At 40.6% G+C, this 21,039-nt stretch overlaps 1 protein-coding gene across 2 annotated transcripts in view; it reads right to left on the bottom strand.

Moving 5' to 3' along the window:
• ARFIP1 (ADP ribosylation factor interacting protein 1) overlaps positions 1-21,039 on the bottom strand; it is a 501,751-nt gene that overhangs the window by 209,058 nt on the left and 271,654 nt on the right. For both annotated transcript variants that reach the window (XM_053703747.1, XM_053703746.1), the window contains exon 4: positions 14,763-14,858. In XM_053703747.1, the coding sequence (XP_053559722.1) occupies positions 14,763-14,858 (96 nt within the window). The remainder of the gene's footprint in view (positions 1-14,762; positions 14,859-21,039) is intronic.

Here is a 21,039-nt window from a genome sequence, read left to right as displayed (position 1 = left end):
GCCTCTTCCAGGGCCTCAAACCAGAATGCTGCCGCAGCAGTGACAGGCGCAATGCATGCAAGCGGCTGTAAAATAAAACCTTGTTGAATAAACATTTTCTTAAGGTAACCCTCTAATTTTTTATCCATTGGATCTCAAAAAGCACAACTGTCCTCAACCGGGATAGTGGTACGCTTTGCTAAAGTAGAAACTGCTCCCTCCACCTTAGGGACAGTCTGCCATAAGTCCCGTGTAGTGGCATCTATTGGAAAAAAAATTCTAAATATAGGAGGTGGGGAAAAGGGCACACCGGGCCTATCCCACCCCTTACTAATAATTTCTGTAAGCCTTTTAGGTATTGGAAAAACATCAGTACTCACCGGCACTGCATAGTATTTATCCAGCCTACACAATTTCTCTGGCACTGCAATTATGTCACAGTCATTCAGAGCAGCTAATACCTCCCCAAGCAATACACGGAGGTTCTCAAGCTTAAATTTAAAATTAGAAATCTCTGAATCAGGTTTCCCCGATTCAGAGACGTCACCCACAGACTGAAGCTCTCCGTCCTCAGGTTTTGCATATTGTGACGCAGTATCAGACATGGCTCTTACAGCATCTACGCGCTCTGTATCTCGTCTAACCCCAGAGCTATCGCGCTTGCCTCTCAATTCAGGCAATCTGGATAATACCTCTGACAGGGTATTATTCATGATTGCAGCCATGTCCTGCAAAGTAATCGCTATGGGCGTCCCTGATGTACTTGGCGCCATATTAGCGCGCGTCCCTTGAGCGGGAGGCGAAGGGTCCGACACGTGGGAAGAGTTAGTCGGCATAACTTCCCCCTCGACAGACCCCTCTGGTGACAATTCTTTTATACAAAAAGGAAGAGTGTCTGGGATGGCGCTCAAACAAATGGAGAGCTAAGAGTCAAACTAGGTAATGTGCAAGGCTCTGATATTAACCATATGTGTGTGTGTACTAGTGGCGTTATAAAAGGTCAAAAGCAATAAACTAATCCGATGTAAAATTAGCAGGAAATGGAAAAGAGTAAATTTAAGTATGAATAATGTTTATTACATACAATTAAAAATATATAGTGATGCCGGCATCTAAAAACAAACACAATAAGTTTAAAATTATGATCAAGTGATCTCTTCTAAAACAAATGACAGAAATAAAGATACATGAGAATTCTTAAAAACCTGTAATGTCCTATTAGTATCGCAACATTGTCCAGCAAGTGGTTATTTGTGCAAACTTGTAACCAAAAAATTACGGATAGCTTGCGTCCTCCTTTCCTTAGTGTTAGGGATTAGTGCAGCGTTCTCTGCAAGCGGTAGGAGAAAAAGCGCTGTACACAAACAGTTCCAGGCTGCAGTGCAAAGGTGTTCCGGTGTGAAAGGTGCTCTGATGTGAGTGACTCTTTAACAATCCCACAAAGTATGGTGTAGGATCGGAGTTCCAAACAGGATATGGATAACAGAGGGGTTAGTATGAGTAGGTCCTGGGACAGGGATTATACATATGGGGCAAGCTCAAACAAGTTTTTATGGCTTCCCGATGTACCTGTCCTATCTACTTACGTACCCACTCTGTTGCTAACAAAAGTCTTATTAATCTGGTGCACGGGAGCAATCAGCAAATCTACGCGTTTCAGCCGCCAGGGGCTATTCTTTTATAGATAAAGACTGATCTTTACGGTTTAAGGTGAAATCAATACATTTAGTACACATTCTCCTATGGGGCTCCACCATGGCTTTTAAACATAATGAACAAGTATCCTCTGTTTCAGACATGTTTGTACAGACTAGCAATGAGACTAGCAAGCTTGGAAAACACTTTAAAGCAAGTTAACAAGCAATATAAAAAAACGTTACTGTGCCTTTAAGAGAAACAAATTTTGACAAAATTTGAAATAACAGTGAAAAAAGGCAGTTACACTAACAAAATTTTTACAGTGTATGTAACAAGTCAGCAGAGCATTGCACCCACGTGCAAATGGATGATTAACCCCTTAATAACAAAAACAGAATAATAAATGACAAAAACGTTTTTTAAACAGTCACAACAACTGCCACAGTCTACTGTGATTGTTACCCTCCTCAAACACGACTTTGAAGCCTTTTGAGCCCTTCAGAGATGTCCTGGATCATGCAGGAAGAAGCTGAATGTCTCTGTCAGTATTTTTAGCTGCACAGAAAAGCACTAAAATAGGCCCTTCCCACTCACATTGCAACAGTGGAAAGCCTCAGGAACTGTTTCTAGGCAAAAATCAAAACAGCCATGTGGAAAAAAACTAGGCCCTAATAAGTTTTGTCACCAAACATATATAAAAACGATTAAACATGCCAGCAAACGTTTTATATTACACTTTTATAAGAGTATGTATCTCTATTAATAAGCCTGATACCAGTCGCTATCACTGCATTTAAGGCTTTACTTACATTAATCCGGTATCAGCAGCATTTTCTAGCAAATTCCATCCCTAGAAAAATATTAACTGCACATACCTTATTGCAGGAAAACCTGCACGCCATTCCCTCTCTGAAGTTACCTCACTCCTCAGAATATGTGAGAACAGCAATGGATCTTAGTTACTTCTGCTAAGATCATAGAAATCACAGGCAGATTCTTCTTCTAATGCTGCCTAAGATGAAACAGTACACTCCGGTACCATTTAAAAATAACAAACTTTTGATTGAAGTTAAAAAACAAACTATAATACACCACTCTCCTCTTACTACGTCCATCTTTGTTGAGAGTTGCAAGAGAATGACTGGATATGGCAGTGAGGGGAGGAGCTATATAGCAGCTCTGCTGTGGGTGATCCTCTTGCAACTTCCTGTTGGGAAGGAGAATATCCCACAAGTAATGGATGATCCGTGGACTGGATACACTTAACAAGAGAAATATCAAACACAACATTAAAGGGGTTAAATTATACCTGGATCACCCTTCCACAGGGTCAACATAATGACTAAAGAGCTGAGCTGCACCAGTTGGCTCACTTAGCAAGTATAGAATGGGAAGGAGGAAGCAATTATCTATGGGTAGATAGAAGCACATAAACACAGTAATAAGGCAAACAAAGGGTAAATATATACTGCTTGAGGTCATATAGGATTTGAGGACCATTAAAAACTGTGTAATAGTATAATCAACAAATGCATAAGACAACATTGCAAAAGCACTTAGTTTGAAATTCAAATGAATAGCAGATTTCTGACAAATTTCAAAGTTAGTTAAATTTTCCTTCCCACTGCATTATGTGACAACCATCAGCCAATCACAAAATGCATATACGTAAATTCTGTGTGTTATTGCACATGCCCAGTAGGAGCTGGTATCACAGAAAGTGTGCATATAAAAAGATTGAGCACATTTAGATAATGGAAGTGAATAGGAAAGTAGTTTAAAATTGTGTGCTCTATCTGAATCATGAAAGTTACATTTTGACTGTCAAATTAAAATTAAGAGAGCAAGAAAAGCTGCAGCTGACAGGACTGGCCAGTAGCGGTTCTATTGGGGTGCTATGCACATCAAATGCATATGTAGCACCCTTGTTAAGCTGCAAAGGGCCCCATATATTACATGATTCACCAACTCCAGCCACCTGAATTAGCGCCCCAAAATATTAAGTTCTAAAACTGCCAGTGGGACTAGCACTCCAGAGTGTGCAAATACTGAGCACAGTCAATTTAAGAGACAATACCCAATTTTATACAAATTGTACAAAGCTGCTCAAAAGTGCCTAAAAGTGTTGTAGAAGTTTTTTTAGTACATGTGTCTATGCCCCCAGGCTATGTGAATCATGTGTACATGTCCATACTAATAGCCTGGAGACTATGAAGGAGCATTGTACTTCCCTGTAAGCACCTTAGTTTACCTTGCTAACCTCAGCTGCAGAAGACTGATTCCATTAGACAGGTCAATCCAAGGCAGTGCAAGCCCAGTGCCATGGATCTGCTAAGGTTTTGAGCAGCACACTGTAGACCAGGGGATAGATGGGCATGGCCACATTTTCCCTGGGAGGCTGGTGGCATCTCCACACTGGGTGAAGATAATCACTGTCTGGCTCAAATTCCTATCTTCCCCTCTGCCTACCTAGGTCGACTGAGGGGGGAAATGGCTCTCAGATCAGTTAGAGAACCCATCTCAATGATGTGTAGAACAGCAGTTTAGAATTAATTTCACACTTGAAGGAGGCAAAAAATGGACTGAGGAATCCTGGGAGCGATTAAAGGCTCTGGTATGTGGTATTTTTTTGCCTCCATGTAGAGGACGGAAGTTTAATCCCAATGTAATGGCTCGTAGACTCTCACCATCTTATGGGGGTGAAAATTTTTTTGGAACAAAAACAATTTTTTTTTTAAATAACCACCATATTAAGATTAGTACAAGACTACATTCTAGAAACTTTTAAACAATTTAATAATAATAATAATAATAATATGTTCTAATTTGTTAGAGCCAATCATTAATAAACAAATCCTTGTTATGTGTTTAAACCCGGCAAAGAGGTTAAACGCACAGTTAATCACTTTAAGGAGAAGCAATGCATTACTTATTCTGAAAAGGACACAGCGCATGAGCCAAGCAGGAGTGGCATACTCAGGTAGACACCAATCTATGGATGTATTTTGCTTGAGCATAGCATGAAAGCATGCATTGTGCATAACTAACTATTCAATCTAAGGGGATATACATAATTAGGAATAAGAATTTGTTTGATAATAAAATGCTCAAACAAAACAGAGAACTTTTTATTAGTTGATTCACTACATTCCAATATGCCTAAATAATCAATATCATTGTTTTTAAAAATTTGGGTGTGTATATCATTATTCTTTATATTATAGTCTCATAAATCCAGTGACAAAAGGAACACAGTTATTAAAAATTATTATCAGTTATTTGTAGAGTGCCAACAGATTTCGCAGCGCTATAAACATAGGCGGTAACATTTATAGAGAACAAATGGGTAGAGGGCCCTGCCAAGAGTTTCATTGTTGTAGTCATTTCTTATGAGGGTGATCTGCAAACAGATGGGCTCATAGGCTTGCTGCTTAGGGGATTCAAGGGGATAACAAAGAGAAAAACTGAGGTGAGAAAAGGTTAGTGGATCCCGGAACAGTAGAGTCTTTAGGGAGCGCTTGAAATTTTCAAAACTAGGGGAGAGCCTTGTGGAGCGAGGCAGAGTTCCACAGGATAGGGTCCAGACTGGAGAAGTGAGGAGGTAGGTGAGGAGGTAATAAGAGAGGAGGAGGTTGTGAGCAGAGCGAAGGGGATGGGAGAGTGAGTGTCTGGAGACAAGGTTTCATATCTCACAGACCAACAAAATTGATGATAGTTTTTTTTATTTGTTTATTTTTGTCACTATGAAAATGAAATAAACGAAACGCAAAAGTGAATCAATCCATAAGTTGAACTTGTTAAAAAGAGAAAAGGGAAATTGAAATACACATCATTTATAAACATTGAAAAGTTTGACAATATGCTTGCAAAACAGTTAATTCTAAAAGTTATAATTGTTTCAGTGCTAGCATTTATAATGATATCATGCTGGTAAAGTATTGCAGGACTTTCTGAGCATATGCTGAAGTAGAATGTGCATGCCCATAACTTATTGCTGAATCAACAGGTCATCACTAAAGCACTGATATGCAAGCATCTGCAAAAACGCTTCTAATCACATTTATTTGATGATAACCTGCTTTTTGGATTTGACCTATGCCCCTTTAATTTACCAGAGCTCCCAACGATCCAAGTCCATCACACTATACACATTTTCCTATAAGGGCTACTGCCTAGCTCCATCACAAAATGATCAGACCATGCCCATGTCATGCCCAGCTCTGCCCAGAGAGCACCATTGTCATAACGCTCTTTGATTTACTCCCCTCCCTCCTGGTGATGTTTATTAACCAGGAAAGGTTGGGAGGTATATATTACGTGTAAGAATCATATTTATTCTTAATATAAGGAGAGTCCATGGCTTCATTCCTTACTTGTGGAAAATAGAGAACCTGGTCACCAGGAGGAGGCAAAGACACCCCAGCCAAAGGCTTAAACACCTCCCCCACTTCCCTCATATCCCAGTCATTCTTTGCCTTTTGTCACAGAGGTTGGCAGAGAAGTGTCAGAAGATACAGAGTAGTTTCTTATAAAGGGTATTTACCCTTTGAAATGGGACTGGAGTTTTAAGTAGTCTTGTCAGTCTCTCAGTGACAGCATTGACGAAAGTTAGGGTCTGGAGATGCAGGGAGAGTCTTTCTGCGAAACCATCCAGACTCGTATTAACAGCTCCTAAGCAATCAGTGTTGACGAGTTTCACTGCCTGCTTTCATCACTCAAGTCCATGCTTGAGAGGCTGTGTTTCTGTCCCACAGCATAGATTCCGGTAAGATTGTTTAATTTTTTACACATATGCTAACGCTAGAAGACAGTCTCACAGTGTGGCTCCTTTTATCTGTATGGAATCAAGGGTTAATATCTCCTCAGGGGGGATTATTGAACAGTGGGGATTAATCTCATTTTTATTTGATTAATACTGCGTTATGTGCAAGATGTTTTCTCATAGGATGAGGTTGGAACATACAGGTTACTTCCACTTAAGAGCTGAACAGCTTTATAAGCTTGGTGTGCTTTTCCTTAGCGGAGGCGGTCCTACGTTGCACTCCATGTGACCAGGTGTGGTAGTAGTTTCACATCCTACTCTCTGACGATGCTGGATATCGGAGAGAAGCGGTTTCCTTTGTGTGCCTGGGTCATAGGAGATGGCGATTGCCGTTTTTATATAATGTTCATTATTGTTATATTAGGACATAGCCCATAGCTATGGAGGATTCTGATGTTTTAGAGGGTACTCCCTCTATACCTAAGACTAATGCCTGTTTATATTGTAGGCCAAGGTTTACCCATCCTCTCAATTATGTTCCAAATGATGTCAAAAAAAGATAACATGTTTGATACCACTGAGCCTTCCACCTCTGAGGGGTCCCGGTCCCATGAGGTGCGCACCCTGCTTTCATCTCCTAATACACATGCAGTTTCACACAGCACTGGAGGAGGCCTTTTACCTCCAGACTTCACTGAGCAGTTACAAACGGCGGTGTCTGCGGCCATTACTGCTTTACCTCACCCTGCTAAGCGCAAGCGAAAGGTTAAATATTGCTATCCTTCCCAGGGGTCATCATCTAGTTTACTGGCTATAGTTTATAGACAGTTATCTGATAATGAAGTTCTTTCTGATACTTCAGAGTGTGAACTTTCTGGGTCTGAATCGGCTGCCTCTAAGCCTCCGATTGCGGAGGAACCAGATTTAGATTTAGGATGGAGCACTTGCGCTTTCTTTTAAAGGACGTTCTGGCTACCTTAGAGGTTCCAGAGGCCAAACTGCCTAAAGAACCTTTGATTCCTAAACTGGATAGAGTTTACGAAGACAGGGTTGTTCCTCAGACAGTCCTCCCTGTTCCTGTAAAGATGGCAAACATTATTAAGAAACTGTTCCCGGTCCCGGACCCTCAATTGGAGTTGTGGGGTTCCGTCCCCACGCTTGCCAAATGCACTATTATGCCACTGGAGGATAGTTTGTCGGGAGCGGCTACCTACTGTTATGACTCATTATTGGAATTGATCGAGGTGGAAGTACCCTCGATATTATTCTTGATTTTGTTATGCGAATATGCAAATTATTCGTTTAAATGCTAAAACTGCTGGGTTTTCTGTTCAGGCCCACCGGGCTCTGTGGCTTAAGTCCTGGTCTGCGAACTTGACTTCCAAGTCCAGACTCCTTTCCCTTCCATTCAAAGGTAAGATTGTGTTTGGTCCAGGCCTGGACTCCATTATTTCCATGGTTACAGGGGGCAAGGGTGTCTTCCTACCGTAAGATAAAAAGAACAGATCTAAAGGACAATCTAATAATTTTTGTTCTGATAAATCCCAGCGCCAGCAATCCTTCGGTAAGAACAAGCAACCAAAGACTTAGGTCATTGCTCAGGGTTACAGAATTGGGTTCAAGTCTCTTTCACCCAAGGGCAGATACCTTCTCTCAAATCTGTCATCAAAACCAGAGAAGAGGGATGGCTTTCTGGGGTACGTTCGGGATCTGTCCTCCTTAGGAGTCATTGTCCTGGTTCCCATAGAGGAACGAGGCTTTGGGATACTACTCAAACATTTTTGTAGACCCAAAGAAGGAGGGAACTTTCCGCCAGATTTTGGACCTAAAGTGCTTAAACAAGTTTCTGAACGTCCCCTCATTCAAGATGGAAACTATAAGGTCTATCCCTTCCCTTATTCCAGAAGGGACAGTTCATGACCACTATAGATCTGAAGGATGCTTACCTTCATATCCCAATACACAGGGAACACTTTCTGTTCCTAAGGTTTGCCTTCCTGGACCAGCACTTCCAGTTTATTGCTCCTCCGTTTGGCCTAGCTACTGCCCCAAGAATTTTCACAAAGGTTCTGGGGGCTCTCTTAGCCGTGGCCAGAACCCAGGGCATTGCAGTAGCACCTTACTTGGATGATATTCTGGTACAAGCACCATCCTTTTGTCTAGCGGAATAACATTCAGAATCTCTTCTCTCTCTTCTTCGATCTCATGGATGGAAGATAAACTTAGAAAAGAGCTCTCTTATTCCAAGCACCAGGATGGAATTCCTGGGCACTATAATACTCACTAGTCATGAGAATATTTCTTTCAGACCAGAGACACTGCAAGCTGGCTTCAGCATTCCTTGTCCTCCGGACCTCCTCAAGGCCCTTTGTGGTGCAGTGTATGGAGGTGATTGGTCTCATGGTGTCCAGCAGACATAATTCCCTTTGATAGGTTCCGTCTCAGACCGTAACAGCTGTGCATGCTGAGAAACTGGAATGGCAATCATTCGGATCTGTCTCAACAGATCTCTCTGGACAACCAGTCGAGAGAATCTCTTGGTGGCTCTATCCAGATCACCTGTCCCGAGGGACATCCTTTTCAGATTCCAATCAGACAATATCACCTTGGTGGCTTACATCAACCACCAGGGAGGAACGAGGAGCTCCCTAACAATGAGGGAGGTATCTCGGATTCATGAGTGAGCGGAGGCCCACAACTGTTCGCTGTAAGCGATCCACAGTCTGGATGTGGACATCTGAGAAGGGGATTTTCTCAGCAGACAATCCTTTCATCCGGGGGAATGGTCTCTTCATCCCAAGGTGTTTGCGGAGATATGCAACAGGTGGGGGACTCCGGAGATAGATCTCATGGCGTCCCGTCTCAATACCAAGCTACCCAGGTATGGGTCAGGATCCAGGGATCCTCAGGTGGAGCTAATAGATGCATTAGTGGTGCCGTGGAGGTTGAGTCTAATATACCTTTTTCCGCCATTACCTCTCCTTCCTCGAGTAGTGGCCCGCATCAAGCAGGAGCGAGCATCAATGATACTGATTGCTCCATCGTGGCTGCAAAGGATGTTGTTCGCGGATCTAGTGGGGATGTCGTCATCTCCTCCATGGAAGTTACCTTGTTGCTGGAATCTGCTGGAACAAGGTCCCTTTGTTCATCAAAATCTAGATTCTCTGAGGCTGACTGCATGGAGATTGAACGATTAGAACTAGCCAAGAGAGGTTTCTTTGAGATAGTTATTGATACTCTTCGCATCTATCTAAAGGTGTGGAGGACCTACTTATTCTGGTGGATTCTGCAGGATAGTCTGGAGAAGGGCCTTTCTGCTGGCTCCCTTAAGGGACAGATTTCGGCCCTGATTTACTGCACAAGAGGCTCGCTGAGCTTCCAGATGTTCAGTCTTTTGTTCAGGCTCTGGCTATAATCAGGCCTGTGTTAAGATCTAGCGCTCCTTCTTGGAGTTTAAATCTTGTTCTTAAAGTTTTGCAGAAGGCTCCGTTTGAGCCTATGCATGTAGTTGACATTAAATTACTGTCTTGGAAGGTTCTTTTTCTACTGGCAATTGCTTCGGAGCACACAGTCTCTGAAATGGCTGCCTTGTAATGTGAGCCTCCTTACCTAGTAATTCATGCTGATAAGGCTGTTCTTCGTACTGGGTTAGGTTTTCTTCCTAAGGTCGTTACAGATCGCAACATCAATCAGGAGATTGTGGTTCCTTCCTTGTGTCCTAATCCTTCTTGCTCGAAGGAATGCTTACTTCATAATTTGGATGTGGTTCGATCCTTGAAGTTCTATCTTCAGGCAACAAAGGAGTTTAGATAGACTTCTTTGTTTCTTGTCTATTCTGTGACGCGTAGGGGGTAGAAGGCCTCGTCCACTTCCTTATCTTTTTGGTTGAGGAGAATTATTAGCTTAGCTTATGAGACAGCGGGACATAAGCCTCCTCAGAGGATTAAGGCTCATTCAACTAGAGCAGTGGCTTCCTCTTGGGCTTTCAAGAATTAGGCCTCTATGGATCAGATTTGTAGGGCGGCTACCTGGTCCTCCTTACATACCTTTTCTAAATTTTACAAGTTCAACGTTTTTGCTTCGGCTGAAGCAGTTTTTGGAAGAAAGGTTTTGCAGGCTGTGGTGCCCTCAGAATAGGATCTGCCTCCTTTTTTGAACTCCCGTTCATTCAGTGTCCTTTGGAGCTTGGGTATACGTTTCCCAGTAAGGAATGAAGCCGTGGACTCTCCTCATATTAAGAAAGAAAAAAATTATGCTTACCAGATAATTTCCTTTCCTTCTGTATGAGAAGAGTCCACGGCCCCCGCCCGTATTCTCCGAAGGGCAGACCTAAATTTTGTTCTTCTGGCACTTTTACTCTCTGATATTTCTCCTATTGTTCCTTGTTTCCTTGGCAGAATGACTGGGATATGAGGGAAGTGGGGGAGGTATTTAAGCCTTTGGCTGGGGTGTATTTGCCTCCTCCTGGTGGCCAGGTTCTGTATTTCCCACAAGGAATTAAGCCGTGGACTCTCCTCATACAAAAGGAAAGGAAATTATCTGGTAAGCATAATTTATGTTTTATAACTCCCAAGCGTCACTACTACAGAAGTACATTCTCCATTTTTATGGGTAAGTCCCATCCTTTGGAGACCCATAAATGTTCCTCATTTCAATGAGCTTATAAATTTTGCAAAGAAAATTAAAGTCTCAAAAAAAATAAAGAAATTAAAACTCTCTCTCAAGAACGAGTAAAAGACCTGCCCTCTTGGACATAGATAAAGCAGGTGCTGTAGGGAGGAATGAAATGAAGGTACTGTCCTTTTTGGATCCGTTACTACCTGGGCAATAAGACTGTTGGCTATGCATGCCATTCCTGTGTTTTTATCTCCTGGATAGGGCCGCAATATGAAACCGTCAGGGTATGCAATTTTTTTCAACAAAAAAATCCTGCATTTTAAATGTTGCAGTTACCTTTAAACATGGCATCAAGGGTGTGACATAACTAAGTGGGCGGGAAGACTGTAATAGAATAATGCCGCTCAGCAGCATGGCTAGAGAAGTTAGTGCAGTGACAGCCAACACCAGGTGTTATAAGGAACTTCAGACAACGCAGGGGAAGTATGTGGAAGGCTCAGAGGGAGTAAAATGCTCAGAGTGTGTGATAACTGGGTATGTAAAGGGTGATGACAATCTGTAACATGAGGGCACAGCATAAACCCCATTACAACAATCTGTTTTATGTGAGACCAGATTGTAATATGAAGATGTTTTTGTGCTGCGTGGCCACAAAGTAAAAAATAAGCTGAGGGGAGGAGGGTGAGGGAAGCATGCTTATTGCTTACCATAGTTCTCTAATTGTGGAACCAGAAAAAAGAATAATTATATTTTTAACTTAATTTATGAGTGGCTGCCTCCACCAGTTTAACTTTTTACACTATACAAGATGTAAGTCTTTTTTAAGCATAATGACTCCCCCCCTCCCACATCCTAGACAAAATAGTTTCTCCCTTAGCTGATGGCAGCATGAGCAGGAAAGGAACACAAGTGAAGGCTAAAGGCTATCAGAGAAGGAGAGTGGTCTGCTGTTAAGAGAAGAAAGAAGTAGAGGTTTTTTATTGTTTGACCTGACCTAGCCTCTGCTGGAAAACAAAACAAAACAGTGAGACATCTTCTTCTTTTACTGCCTGAGACAATGTTCTTTTTCTGTTTTCATGCCTGCTGCAAGAGAGGTAACCAGAACTATTCAGACATGAAAGCAGATAAAGAATGCCAACAGGCAATAAAAATCAGGAGTGAGGAGGGTTTAACCCCTTGGTTGACACTCCATCACATGCATGACCATGACAGTGAATGGAGTGAGTGGAGTAGGCATCAGCACACTGTGCAACAATGTTGTAAAGCCCTTTAACATCCATGGGGTTAATGCTAATTTAACAATAGTTGGATAATTATTTTGCTGTATGCGGGCTCATCTTAGATACCATCCAAGTCGCTAAGACATACTCTACATTTTATCAGTTTTTCTGTGCAAATACTAATATAAATAAATCCTGCGAGGATCATAGTTTCAGATTTCAATATGAAGAGCAAAAACTTTCAAACTTTTAAGTAATTTAATGGGCCATAAAGCTCAAAACTGAAAACCATTCAAAAAATTGAAAAGTTACAGTTTTTTTTCTGCCACCAACTAAGGAGACAGATTTTAATGAGCTTCTGCAATGATCAAACAATCACTGAGAAGAATGTTGCAGGTTGAGCGTTTGGGATACTGCAGGATACTCTCAATTACACAGTAAAACATGCAGAGAGTAAATTACTTTAAAACCAAGAAAAATAAACAGTTAATGCACATTACATTTTTGGCCAATTAATAAACCCTTTCAGTGCAAAGCCATTTCCCTAACATATTGGGAGTTTGCTGGAGCAATGTATCTGATCAGTGATGTCACTCTAGCATATAATTGGCTAAAAAGAGGCTGCAGGGACCACATATTAAGTCTCATGTGTATCTGTGTGTACCTGAAATAAAAGGGCAAACAGCTGATCTCATCATACAGCTGACATAATGAGGCTGCATAGGCCATCTATTTGATTTGAGATCTTACTTGGGCATATCTGGTATAATGGAGACACACACCTGGCTGAAGCAAGTAGTGGGTGGGTGGAGCATGACTGGAGGCAGGGTAAAGGGGACCCATAACCATACAATTGTGTGCAGCTGTGTGGGATAGAAGTGTGTATGGGGATGTCTGTGTGGGATGAGAGTGTAGGGTTTGTGTGTGTGTGGCCTTGTGGATGACAGAGTGTATGGAGTTAATTGTGTTGAGTTGCAGCAACAGGCCTTGGTGTGGCAGTGGTCAGGCAGTATCCATTTTGTTGTTTGTATTTTAATGCTCTCAGCCTATATTGAACAATGAGAAATACGTACTTTAAGATTCTGTACAGTTTAATGCCTCCTTTATTGAGAAATGTATGTTTAACAGTTATTTTTTAAAAATTGCAATTAAAATCGAAAATTGCAATATTTCATGGCCAAAATCACAATATTATTTTTTTCCCATATCACACAGCCCTACTTCTGGTATACTGCATACGTAGGAGCCAGAATTTTGTTTTGGAATATTTTTAGTTTGTTATTTTATAAAAGTTGGTTCAGGAAGATTAACCTTTTCCGTTTCTTTAATCTAAGGAATATTTTTTTTTTGTTTATTTGGATATAGTAGATATTTAGGCTTGGATACACAGCAAAGTTATATCCCCTCCTGGAGCTTGTAATACACCTCATACTTTTGAGTACCAATTTTTCTTGTTCTTCATCTATCATTCACATTTAAGGATATACTATACCGTAGTAGCTCTTCTCTCTCTCGTTTGGGGCAATCCCCCTCTCCTCCTATTTTCTGTTCCCGTTAACCTTAATGTTAACTGTTGGATGGTTTAATTCACATAGGTGGAGCTGCATGGACTAGAGATGGAAGCCGTTTTATACCCATAAACTAGTACAGTATATATTTCCTTTTGCTTGCTATATCTATCTATCTATCTATCTATCTATCTATCTATCTATCTATCTATCTATCTATAAGAGAGTGCACATTTGCATTGCAGTGCATGAGATTATTCTGAATTTAGCTCCACCTTACATGAACACACATCCCTAATGGTCTAAATATTTGCTGCATTGGATGTTGACCAACTGAATTCATTATAGTATGGTTATTAAAATATGACAACTTTTATAAAATTTTAAGGAAAATAACATTTCAGTGTAGCAAAGCTAAATGTATAGTAGAAAAAAGAAAGTTATCAGCATTGTTTAGATAGTAAAAAGAAAGAGTAATCAGCAGCTTTAATCAATACCTTTATGTTCAAAAGAACATCACCATGGTGGGTTTACAGTGCTTTTGTGTGTTAGTTTGTAAAATAAAAGAAAGCAGCTACATTACTTTCTAAAAGCTAAAGAAACAAATGTCTTCGAAACCATTTCAAGGACACCCCATTTTGGTTTGGTTCTTCTATACTATGTATGTCATCATGCAAAAGGCTTGTGCTTCCCAGCAACACATAGTATATTGATTATCTAGCTGCTCCTCAAACAATAGCAGCAATTTAAAATAGAATTTGTCAGCACATTTTAAAATGTTTATAAAATACTATTGTGATAAAAAGGTGAGGTTGATGTTCCTTTGATAGACATATATCTGAAGAAAGCAAGGACAAAGCAAAGGTTATCACTTATTTAGGTTAATTGATTTTGGAACAGAATTAATTTTTGCAGGGCAATAAGAATACATGCTCCCATATCTCAGCAGAAATCAAGGATTTTAAAAGAAACAAAGAAAGAGGTTAGTGTAACGCCAGCATTTCCCTGGGTGTTATCCAGTTTTTGCATCACGAATACCTGAAGGAGCAATAAAATCACTTCCTTGACCAGCCAATCTACTAGCTGCAGTACTGCTAGGTAATACTACTGGAGACCTAGCTGTGGAGAAGGAACCTGTAAAAATACATTAAGAATGAATAAATTAGTTATATTTAAGAGTTAACAAAATGTGCATAAGATGTACAACTCTGTGGAATAGGAGATAATTGTATGTTATCGTAAGACCAGAGAAGGATTGTATTTTATACTTATAGATACATATTTTACAAACAGATATGGAAGCATATACTGATAAAAAAATATATCAAAATTACACAATCAATGAAAGAAACTCAATTCACTGCACTAGCTTTGCAGATACTTTAAAGGGACACTGTACCCAAATTTTTTCTTTTGTGATTCAGACAGAGCATGACATTTTAAGCAACTTTCTAATTTACTCCTATTATCAAATTTTCTTCATTCTCTTGGAATCTTTATTTGAACTGCAAGAATGTAAGTTTAGATGCCGGCCCATTTTTGGTGAACAACCTGGGTTGTCCTTGCTGATTGGTGGATAAATTCATCCACCAATAAAAAAGTGCTGTCCAGAGTACTCAAACAAACAAAAAACCTAGATGCCTTCATTTTCAAATAAAGATAGCAAGAGAACAAAGAAAAATTGCTAATAGGAGTAAATTAGAAAGTTGCTTAAAATTGCATGCTCTATCTGAATCACAAAAGAAAAAAATGTGGGTTCAGTGTCCCTTTAATCAAGGTGGGATGGCACCTGGGGTAAAATAAGCAATTGAAATCTAAAGCAGTAATGATAAACTGGAGTCCCTGGGCATTTTGGTTGTGTTACAGTAATCCAGAGAAAGATAAAGACACTAATTTGTTACAATCTGCTCGTGCACACATTTAAAACATTTATTAGTGCACATTGTTATTTCGTAATACAAATTATATTATTATATTACGATACAAATATGGAAACAAATGTTTACTGATGGTTTAGTCTAGCATCTTCTTTAATGCTATACTTGCTTAAGCCTCTCAGCTCAGGTCTTATAAAAGTCTCATTTATTCTGGTTGCCTTATGTATAATCCCAGTACCTCAGCAATTTGTTTCAGGCCCTGTGGCAGTTAAAAAGGAGTGGCTACAAGTCAACACTGAGACCTTCTATGCTTATATTTGTTGTACAAGCTTAATGTGACTAAAACAAGAAAAGACTACTCCTCAACACTACTATTTCTCATTTTATATGATTGATATTTTGACAGAAATATTATCCACAAGTTGACACTGAGTAATGCTTTGTCTACCCACCCATAAAATGTAACAAGTGTAGAAAACCACATAAGCATGTATAATATAGACCTGAAAAACACCATTTTAATATTGAAAATAATCTAAGCAAAAGAGATGTCCAAACCCAAACTATAAAATCACTGTAGCTCTCTCTCATAATAAAAGAAAAAATATTTAAAAAGACAATATGTATTAAGGATTATGAATCAACAAAAATAACGAGTAACATAAAAATCCCCTTATTAGCCAAGTGAATACATATCAAACAAACAATGGAGTTTACAAAATAAATTTAAAAAGTAGATACTTGCTCTTTGAGCCAAAGGAAATCAAATATATGTTAAAGGGACATGAAACCCGAAAAATGTATTTTGTGATTTAGATAGAGAATTACAATTTTAACCCTTTGAGTGCTAAGCACTTTGCCACCTGGGGTGCTAAGCTGATTTAAGTTTGTTTTTTTTTCTTTCAGATCCCCAAGACGTTGGAAAGGTTAAGCGATTACCTTTCCAACGGTGGGTCTTGGGGGTCTGTAGCTGCTTTGATGCCTGATATACAGGCTTCTAAGCAGCATGTCCCCTTTCCCTATACTTGTCATTGTTATTTTTAAAAATAAAGTTGCACGGTGACGTCATCATGTCATTGCGCGTGATGTCACCCTGCAAAATGTGAAGCCCCGGCGATGCCTGTAACTATACAGGCCTGATTGACGGGGTAGGAGCAGATGGGAGCCCCCAGATCTCCCTCAAGATGGGAGAGTGCTAGCGACGGCTCTGAGCAGTGGTTAGCACCTGAGTGGGAAACTCTGTGACGGCTCAGAGCCGTCGTTAGCACTGAAAGGGTTGAACAACTTTCCAATTTACTTCTATTATTTAATTTGCTTCCTTCTCTTGTTATCCTTTGCTGAAAGATTTATCTTGGCAAGCTCAGGAGCAGCAAATAACCTAGGTTCTAGCTGCTGATTGGTGGCTGCATTGGTGGCTGTTCATTCAACAAAGCATACCAAGAGAATGAAACAAAATTAGATAATAGAAGTTAATTAGAAAGTTGTTTAAAATGGTATTCTCTATCTGAATCGTGAAAGAATTTTTTTGGGTTTCATGTCCCTTTAAGTAAACAACCATACTCCATTGCACATTTTGAGGACTTGTCCCTTCATTATATGCCAACAGGTACATACTTCATTGTTTTGTGCTTGTTAGTTGGTTTTATCTTACTTGTTGCTATATGTAATATAAACACACACAATATGATGACATCATTTTAAACTGCAGGGTTATTCATTTAAAAATCAAAATATATTACCAAAAAATGTTTCTCATAACAGTAACTTTCAAGCATCTCTCAACTCCAGTCCTCAAGTGACTAACTGGTCAGATTTTCATGGTGTCTGTACTAGAAATAACCAGCTGATGGGTAAGAGCAGGTTAATCATGAGGGTTACTGATCAGATGATAATTTCACCTGTGATATAGTTAGGCTAGTGTGAAAATCTGGCCTGTTAGGGGCACTTGAGGACTGGAGTTGAGAAACATTATACTAGGCAGTAAGGAAATTAAATATACAAACACCAAAATACAGGGAGATCAGTAGATCAATTTATGTTAAAAAAATTAAATTATAAATTTTCCCTTGCATTGTTACCTGCTCCCCCCCCAACACCCAAAGACATATTTAACTATTTCAAGGCTTTCTAAAAAACATGGTGTTTCATACAAATGACTAATTTTAGAGGTATCTAAAGATAATATGGAAAACAGGAAAATAATAATAAAAATATTATTTGAGCAAGATCTCCACAAAGTCTTTCTGCAGCAGGGCACTATTGCTTCAGCCCATTTTGGCTGTTTTCTGTTATTAAATAAATTAATTGCTGTGTAGGATAAAATTGCACTATAGACTAAACTACCAATTAGGTCCTCATAATTTCTTTATCATTCTGTAAAAAATATAATTTGATTTACGTATAATTTTTTTTACATAGAACTTAATCTAATAATAGTATACATGATGAGGGCCATTAAAAAAAAGTACAGCAACTTTAAGTGCACAAGGACTGGGTATAGTTCAAGCACATAATGTCTGATTCACAGGCCCTTCAAAAGACTAGTTCAATTGAACTTGAAAGGACAACACACATGGCACTAAAGACAAAAACATAAATTATGCTTACCTGATAAATTTCTTTTCCATCTGTATGAGGAGAGTGCATGGCTTCATTCCTTACTTGTGGGAATACAGAACCTGGCCAACAGGAGGAGGCAAAGACACCCCAGCCAAAGGCTTAAATACCTCACCCACTCCCCTCATCCCCCAGTCATTCTGCAAAGGGAACAAGGAAAAGTAGGAGAAATTTTAGGGTATAAATGGTGCCAGAAGAACAAAAACATTTGGTCCGCGCAACTGAGAAAACGGGCGGGGGCCTTGGACTCTCCTCATACAGATGGAAAGGAAATTATCAGGTAAGCATAATTTATGTTTTCCGTCTTAATATGAGAAGAGTCCACGGCTTCATTCCTTACTTGTGGGAAAAATATACCCAAGCTCTAGAGGACACTGAATGAAAACGGGAGGGTAAAAGAGAGGTGGACCCTATTCTGAGGGCACCACAGCCTGCAAAACCTTTCTCCCAAAAACTGCTTCAGCCGAAGCAAAAAGGTAAAATTTGTAAAACTTTGAAAAAGTATGTAAGGAGGACCAGGCAGCCGCCCTACAAATCTGCTCCATAGAGGCCTCATTCTTGAAGGCCCAAGAAGAAGCCACAGCTCTAGTTGAATGAGCCATAATCCTCTGAGGAGGCTTATGTCCTGCTGTTTCATATGCTAAGCGAATAATGCTCCTTAACCAAAAGGATAGGGAAGTGGAAGAAGCCTTCTGCGCTTCCCAGAATAGACAACAAACAATGCCGCGCAAACCACATCCAGATTATAAAGTAATCGCTCCTTTGAAGGAGGAGGATTAGGACACAAGGAAGGAACCACAATCTCCTGATTGATGTTGCGATCAGAAACAACCTTAGGGAGAAAACCCAACCCAGTGCGAAGGACAGGCTTGACAGCATGAAAAACTAGGTAAGGAGGCTCATATTGGAAGGCCGCCATCTCAGAGACTCTGTGTGCTGAAGCAATAGCCAGTAAAAAAAGAACCTTCCAAGAAAGTAACTTAATGTCAACTGAATGCATGGGCTCAAACGAAGCACTCTGCAAAACCTTAAGAACCAAATTTAAACTCCAAGGAGGACCGGAATGTCTAAACACAGGTCTGATTCTAGACAGAGCCTGAACAAATGACTATATCAGGAAGCTTAGCGAGCCTCTTGTGTAATAACACAGAACCGAAATTTGTCTCTTCAAGGAACTAGCGGCAAGTCCCTTCTCCAAACCATCTTGGAGAAAGGAAAGAATCCTGGACACCCTGACCTTATGCCAGGGGAATCCACGCTCTTCACACCAGAATAAGTAGGTCCTCCACACCTTATGATAGATGCGACGAGTGACCGGCTTTCTAGCTTGAATGAGAGTATCAATCACTCTCTCAGAAAAACCTCGCTTGGCTAGGACTAAGTGTTCAGTCTCCACGCAATCAGCCTCAGAGAATCTAGATGAACAAATGGACCCTGTTCCAGCAGGTCTCTGCGACAAGGTAACCTCCATGGAGGAGATGAGGACATCCCCACCAGGTCCGCAAACCACATATTTCGCGGTCACGATGGAGCAATTAAAATCGCCGAAGCTTGCTCCTGCTTGATGCGGGCCACTATCTGAGGTAGAAATGGTAACGGTGGAAAAATGTAAACTAGTTTGAACCTCCAAGGCACTGCTAATGCATCTATCAGCTCTGCCTGTGGATCCCTGGACCGCGACCCATACCTGGGTAGCTTGGAATGAGTCGGGACGCAATGAGATCTATCTCCGACGTCCCCCATCTGTTGCAAATCTCGCAAACACCTTGGGATTGAGAGACCATTCCCCCGGATGAAAGGATTGTCTGCTGAGGGAATCCGCTTCCCAGTTGTCTACATCCGTAATGTAGATTTCTGACAACGAGCAGTTGTGGGCCTCCGCCCATTCCAGAATCCGAGATACTTCCCTCATTGCTAGGGAGCTCCTTGTTTCCCCCTCTGATGGTTACCGCTGCAGGCTGAAACAAGTACCCCGTGTGCTGAAACATTTTTCTTAATAGAGTTTCTAGCTTCTTATTCATGCGCTCCTTAAACAACTTACTATCTTCAAGCGGGATAGTGGTGCGCTTAGCAAGCGTGGAGATAGCTCCATCCACCTTAAGTACAGACCAGCAGAACTCTAATTGAGAGTCTGGAACGGGGAACAATTTCTTAAAAGAAGAAGGGGAAAAAGAAGATCCAAGTCTCTCCCATTCATTCTTAATAATACTTGCCATCTTTACGGGAACCGGGAAAGTCTGTGGCACCACCCTATCCTCACAAACCTTGTCAAGCTTAGTAATAGAAGGTTCCTCTTGTAATTTAGGTTCCGGAACCTCTAACGTAGCCATCACTTCCTTTAACAGAAAGCGTAAGTGCTCTATCCTAAATCTAAAGTCTGGTTCCTCCGCAGCCGGAGGTTTAGAAGGAGCAAATTCCCACCCAGAAAGAGCCTCCTCTGAACTATCAGAGGCGTCTTCATCAGTGGATAATCTAGTAACGGATAAATTCAACAAATTGGTAGATGGCCCCTGAGAAGGATAGCAATATTTGACCTTTCGCTCGCACTTAGCAGGGCGAGGTAAAGCATTGAAGGTCGCAGACACTGCCGATTGTAACTGTTCAAAAAATTCTGGCGGTAAGAGGGCCCCTCCCGAAGGAGGATTAGCAGTGCAATGGGAGGCTGCATGTGTAGTAGGAGATGGTTGCAGGGAACGCATCTCACGGGACGGAGACCCCTCAGAGGTGGACGGCTCAGTGGTACTAAACATCTTTGTCTTTTTAGATATAACTACCTTATCAAGGAATGTGGAACATAATTGAGCAGGCGGGTATACTGTAGC

Source organism: Bombina bombina, chromosome 2 (genome assembly GCF_027579735.1).
Source record: "Bombina bombina isolate aBomBom1 chromosome 2, aBomBom1.pri, whole genome shotgun sequence".
Lineage (NCBI taxonomy): Eukaryota > Metazoa > Chordata > Amphibia > Anura > Bombinatoridae > Bombina > Bombina bombina.
The sequence above is the reverse complement of the archived record's forward strand: the minus strand, read 5'-3'. Positions and strand labels throughout refer to the sequence as shown.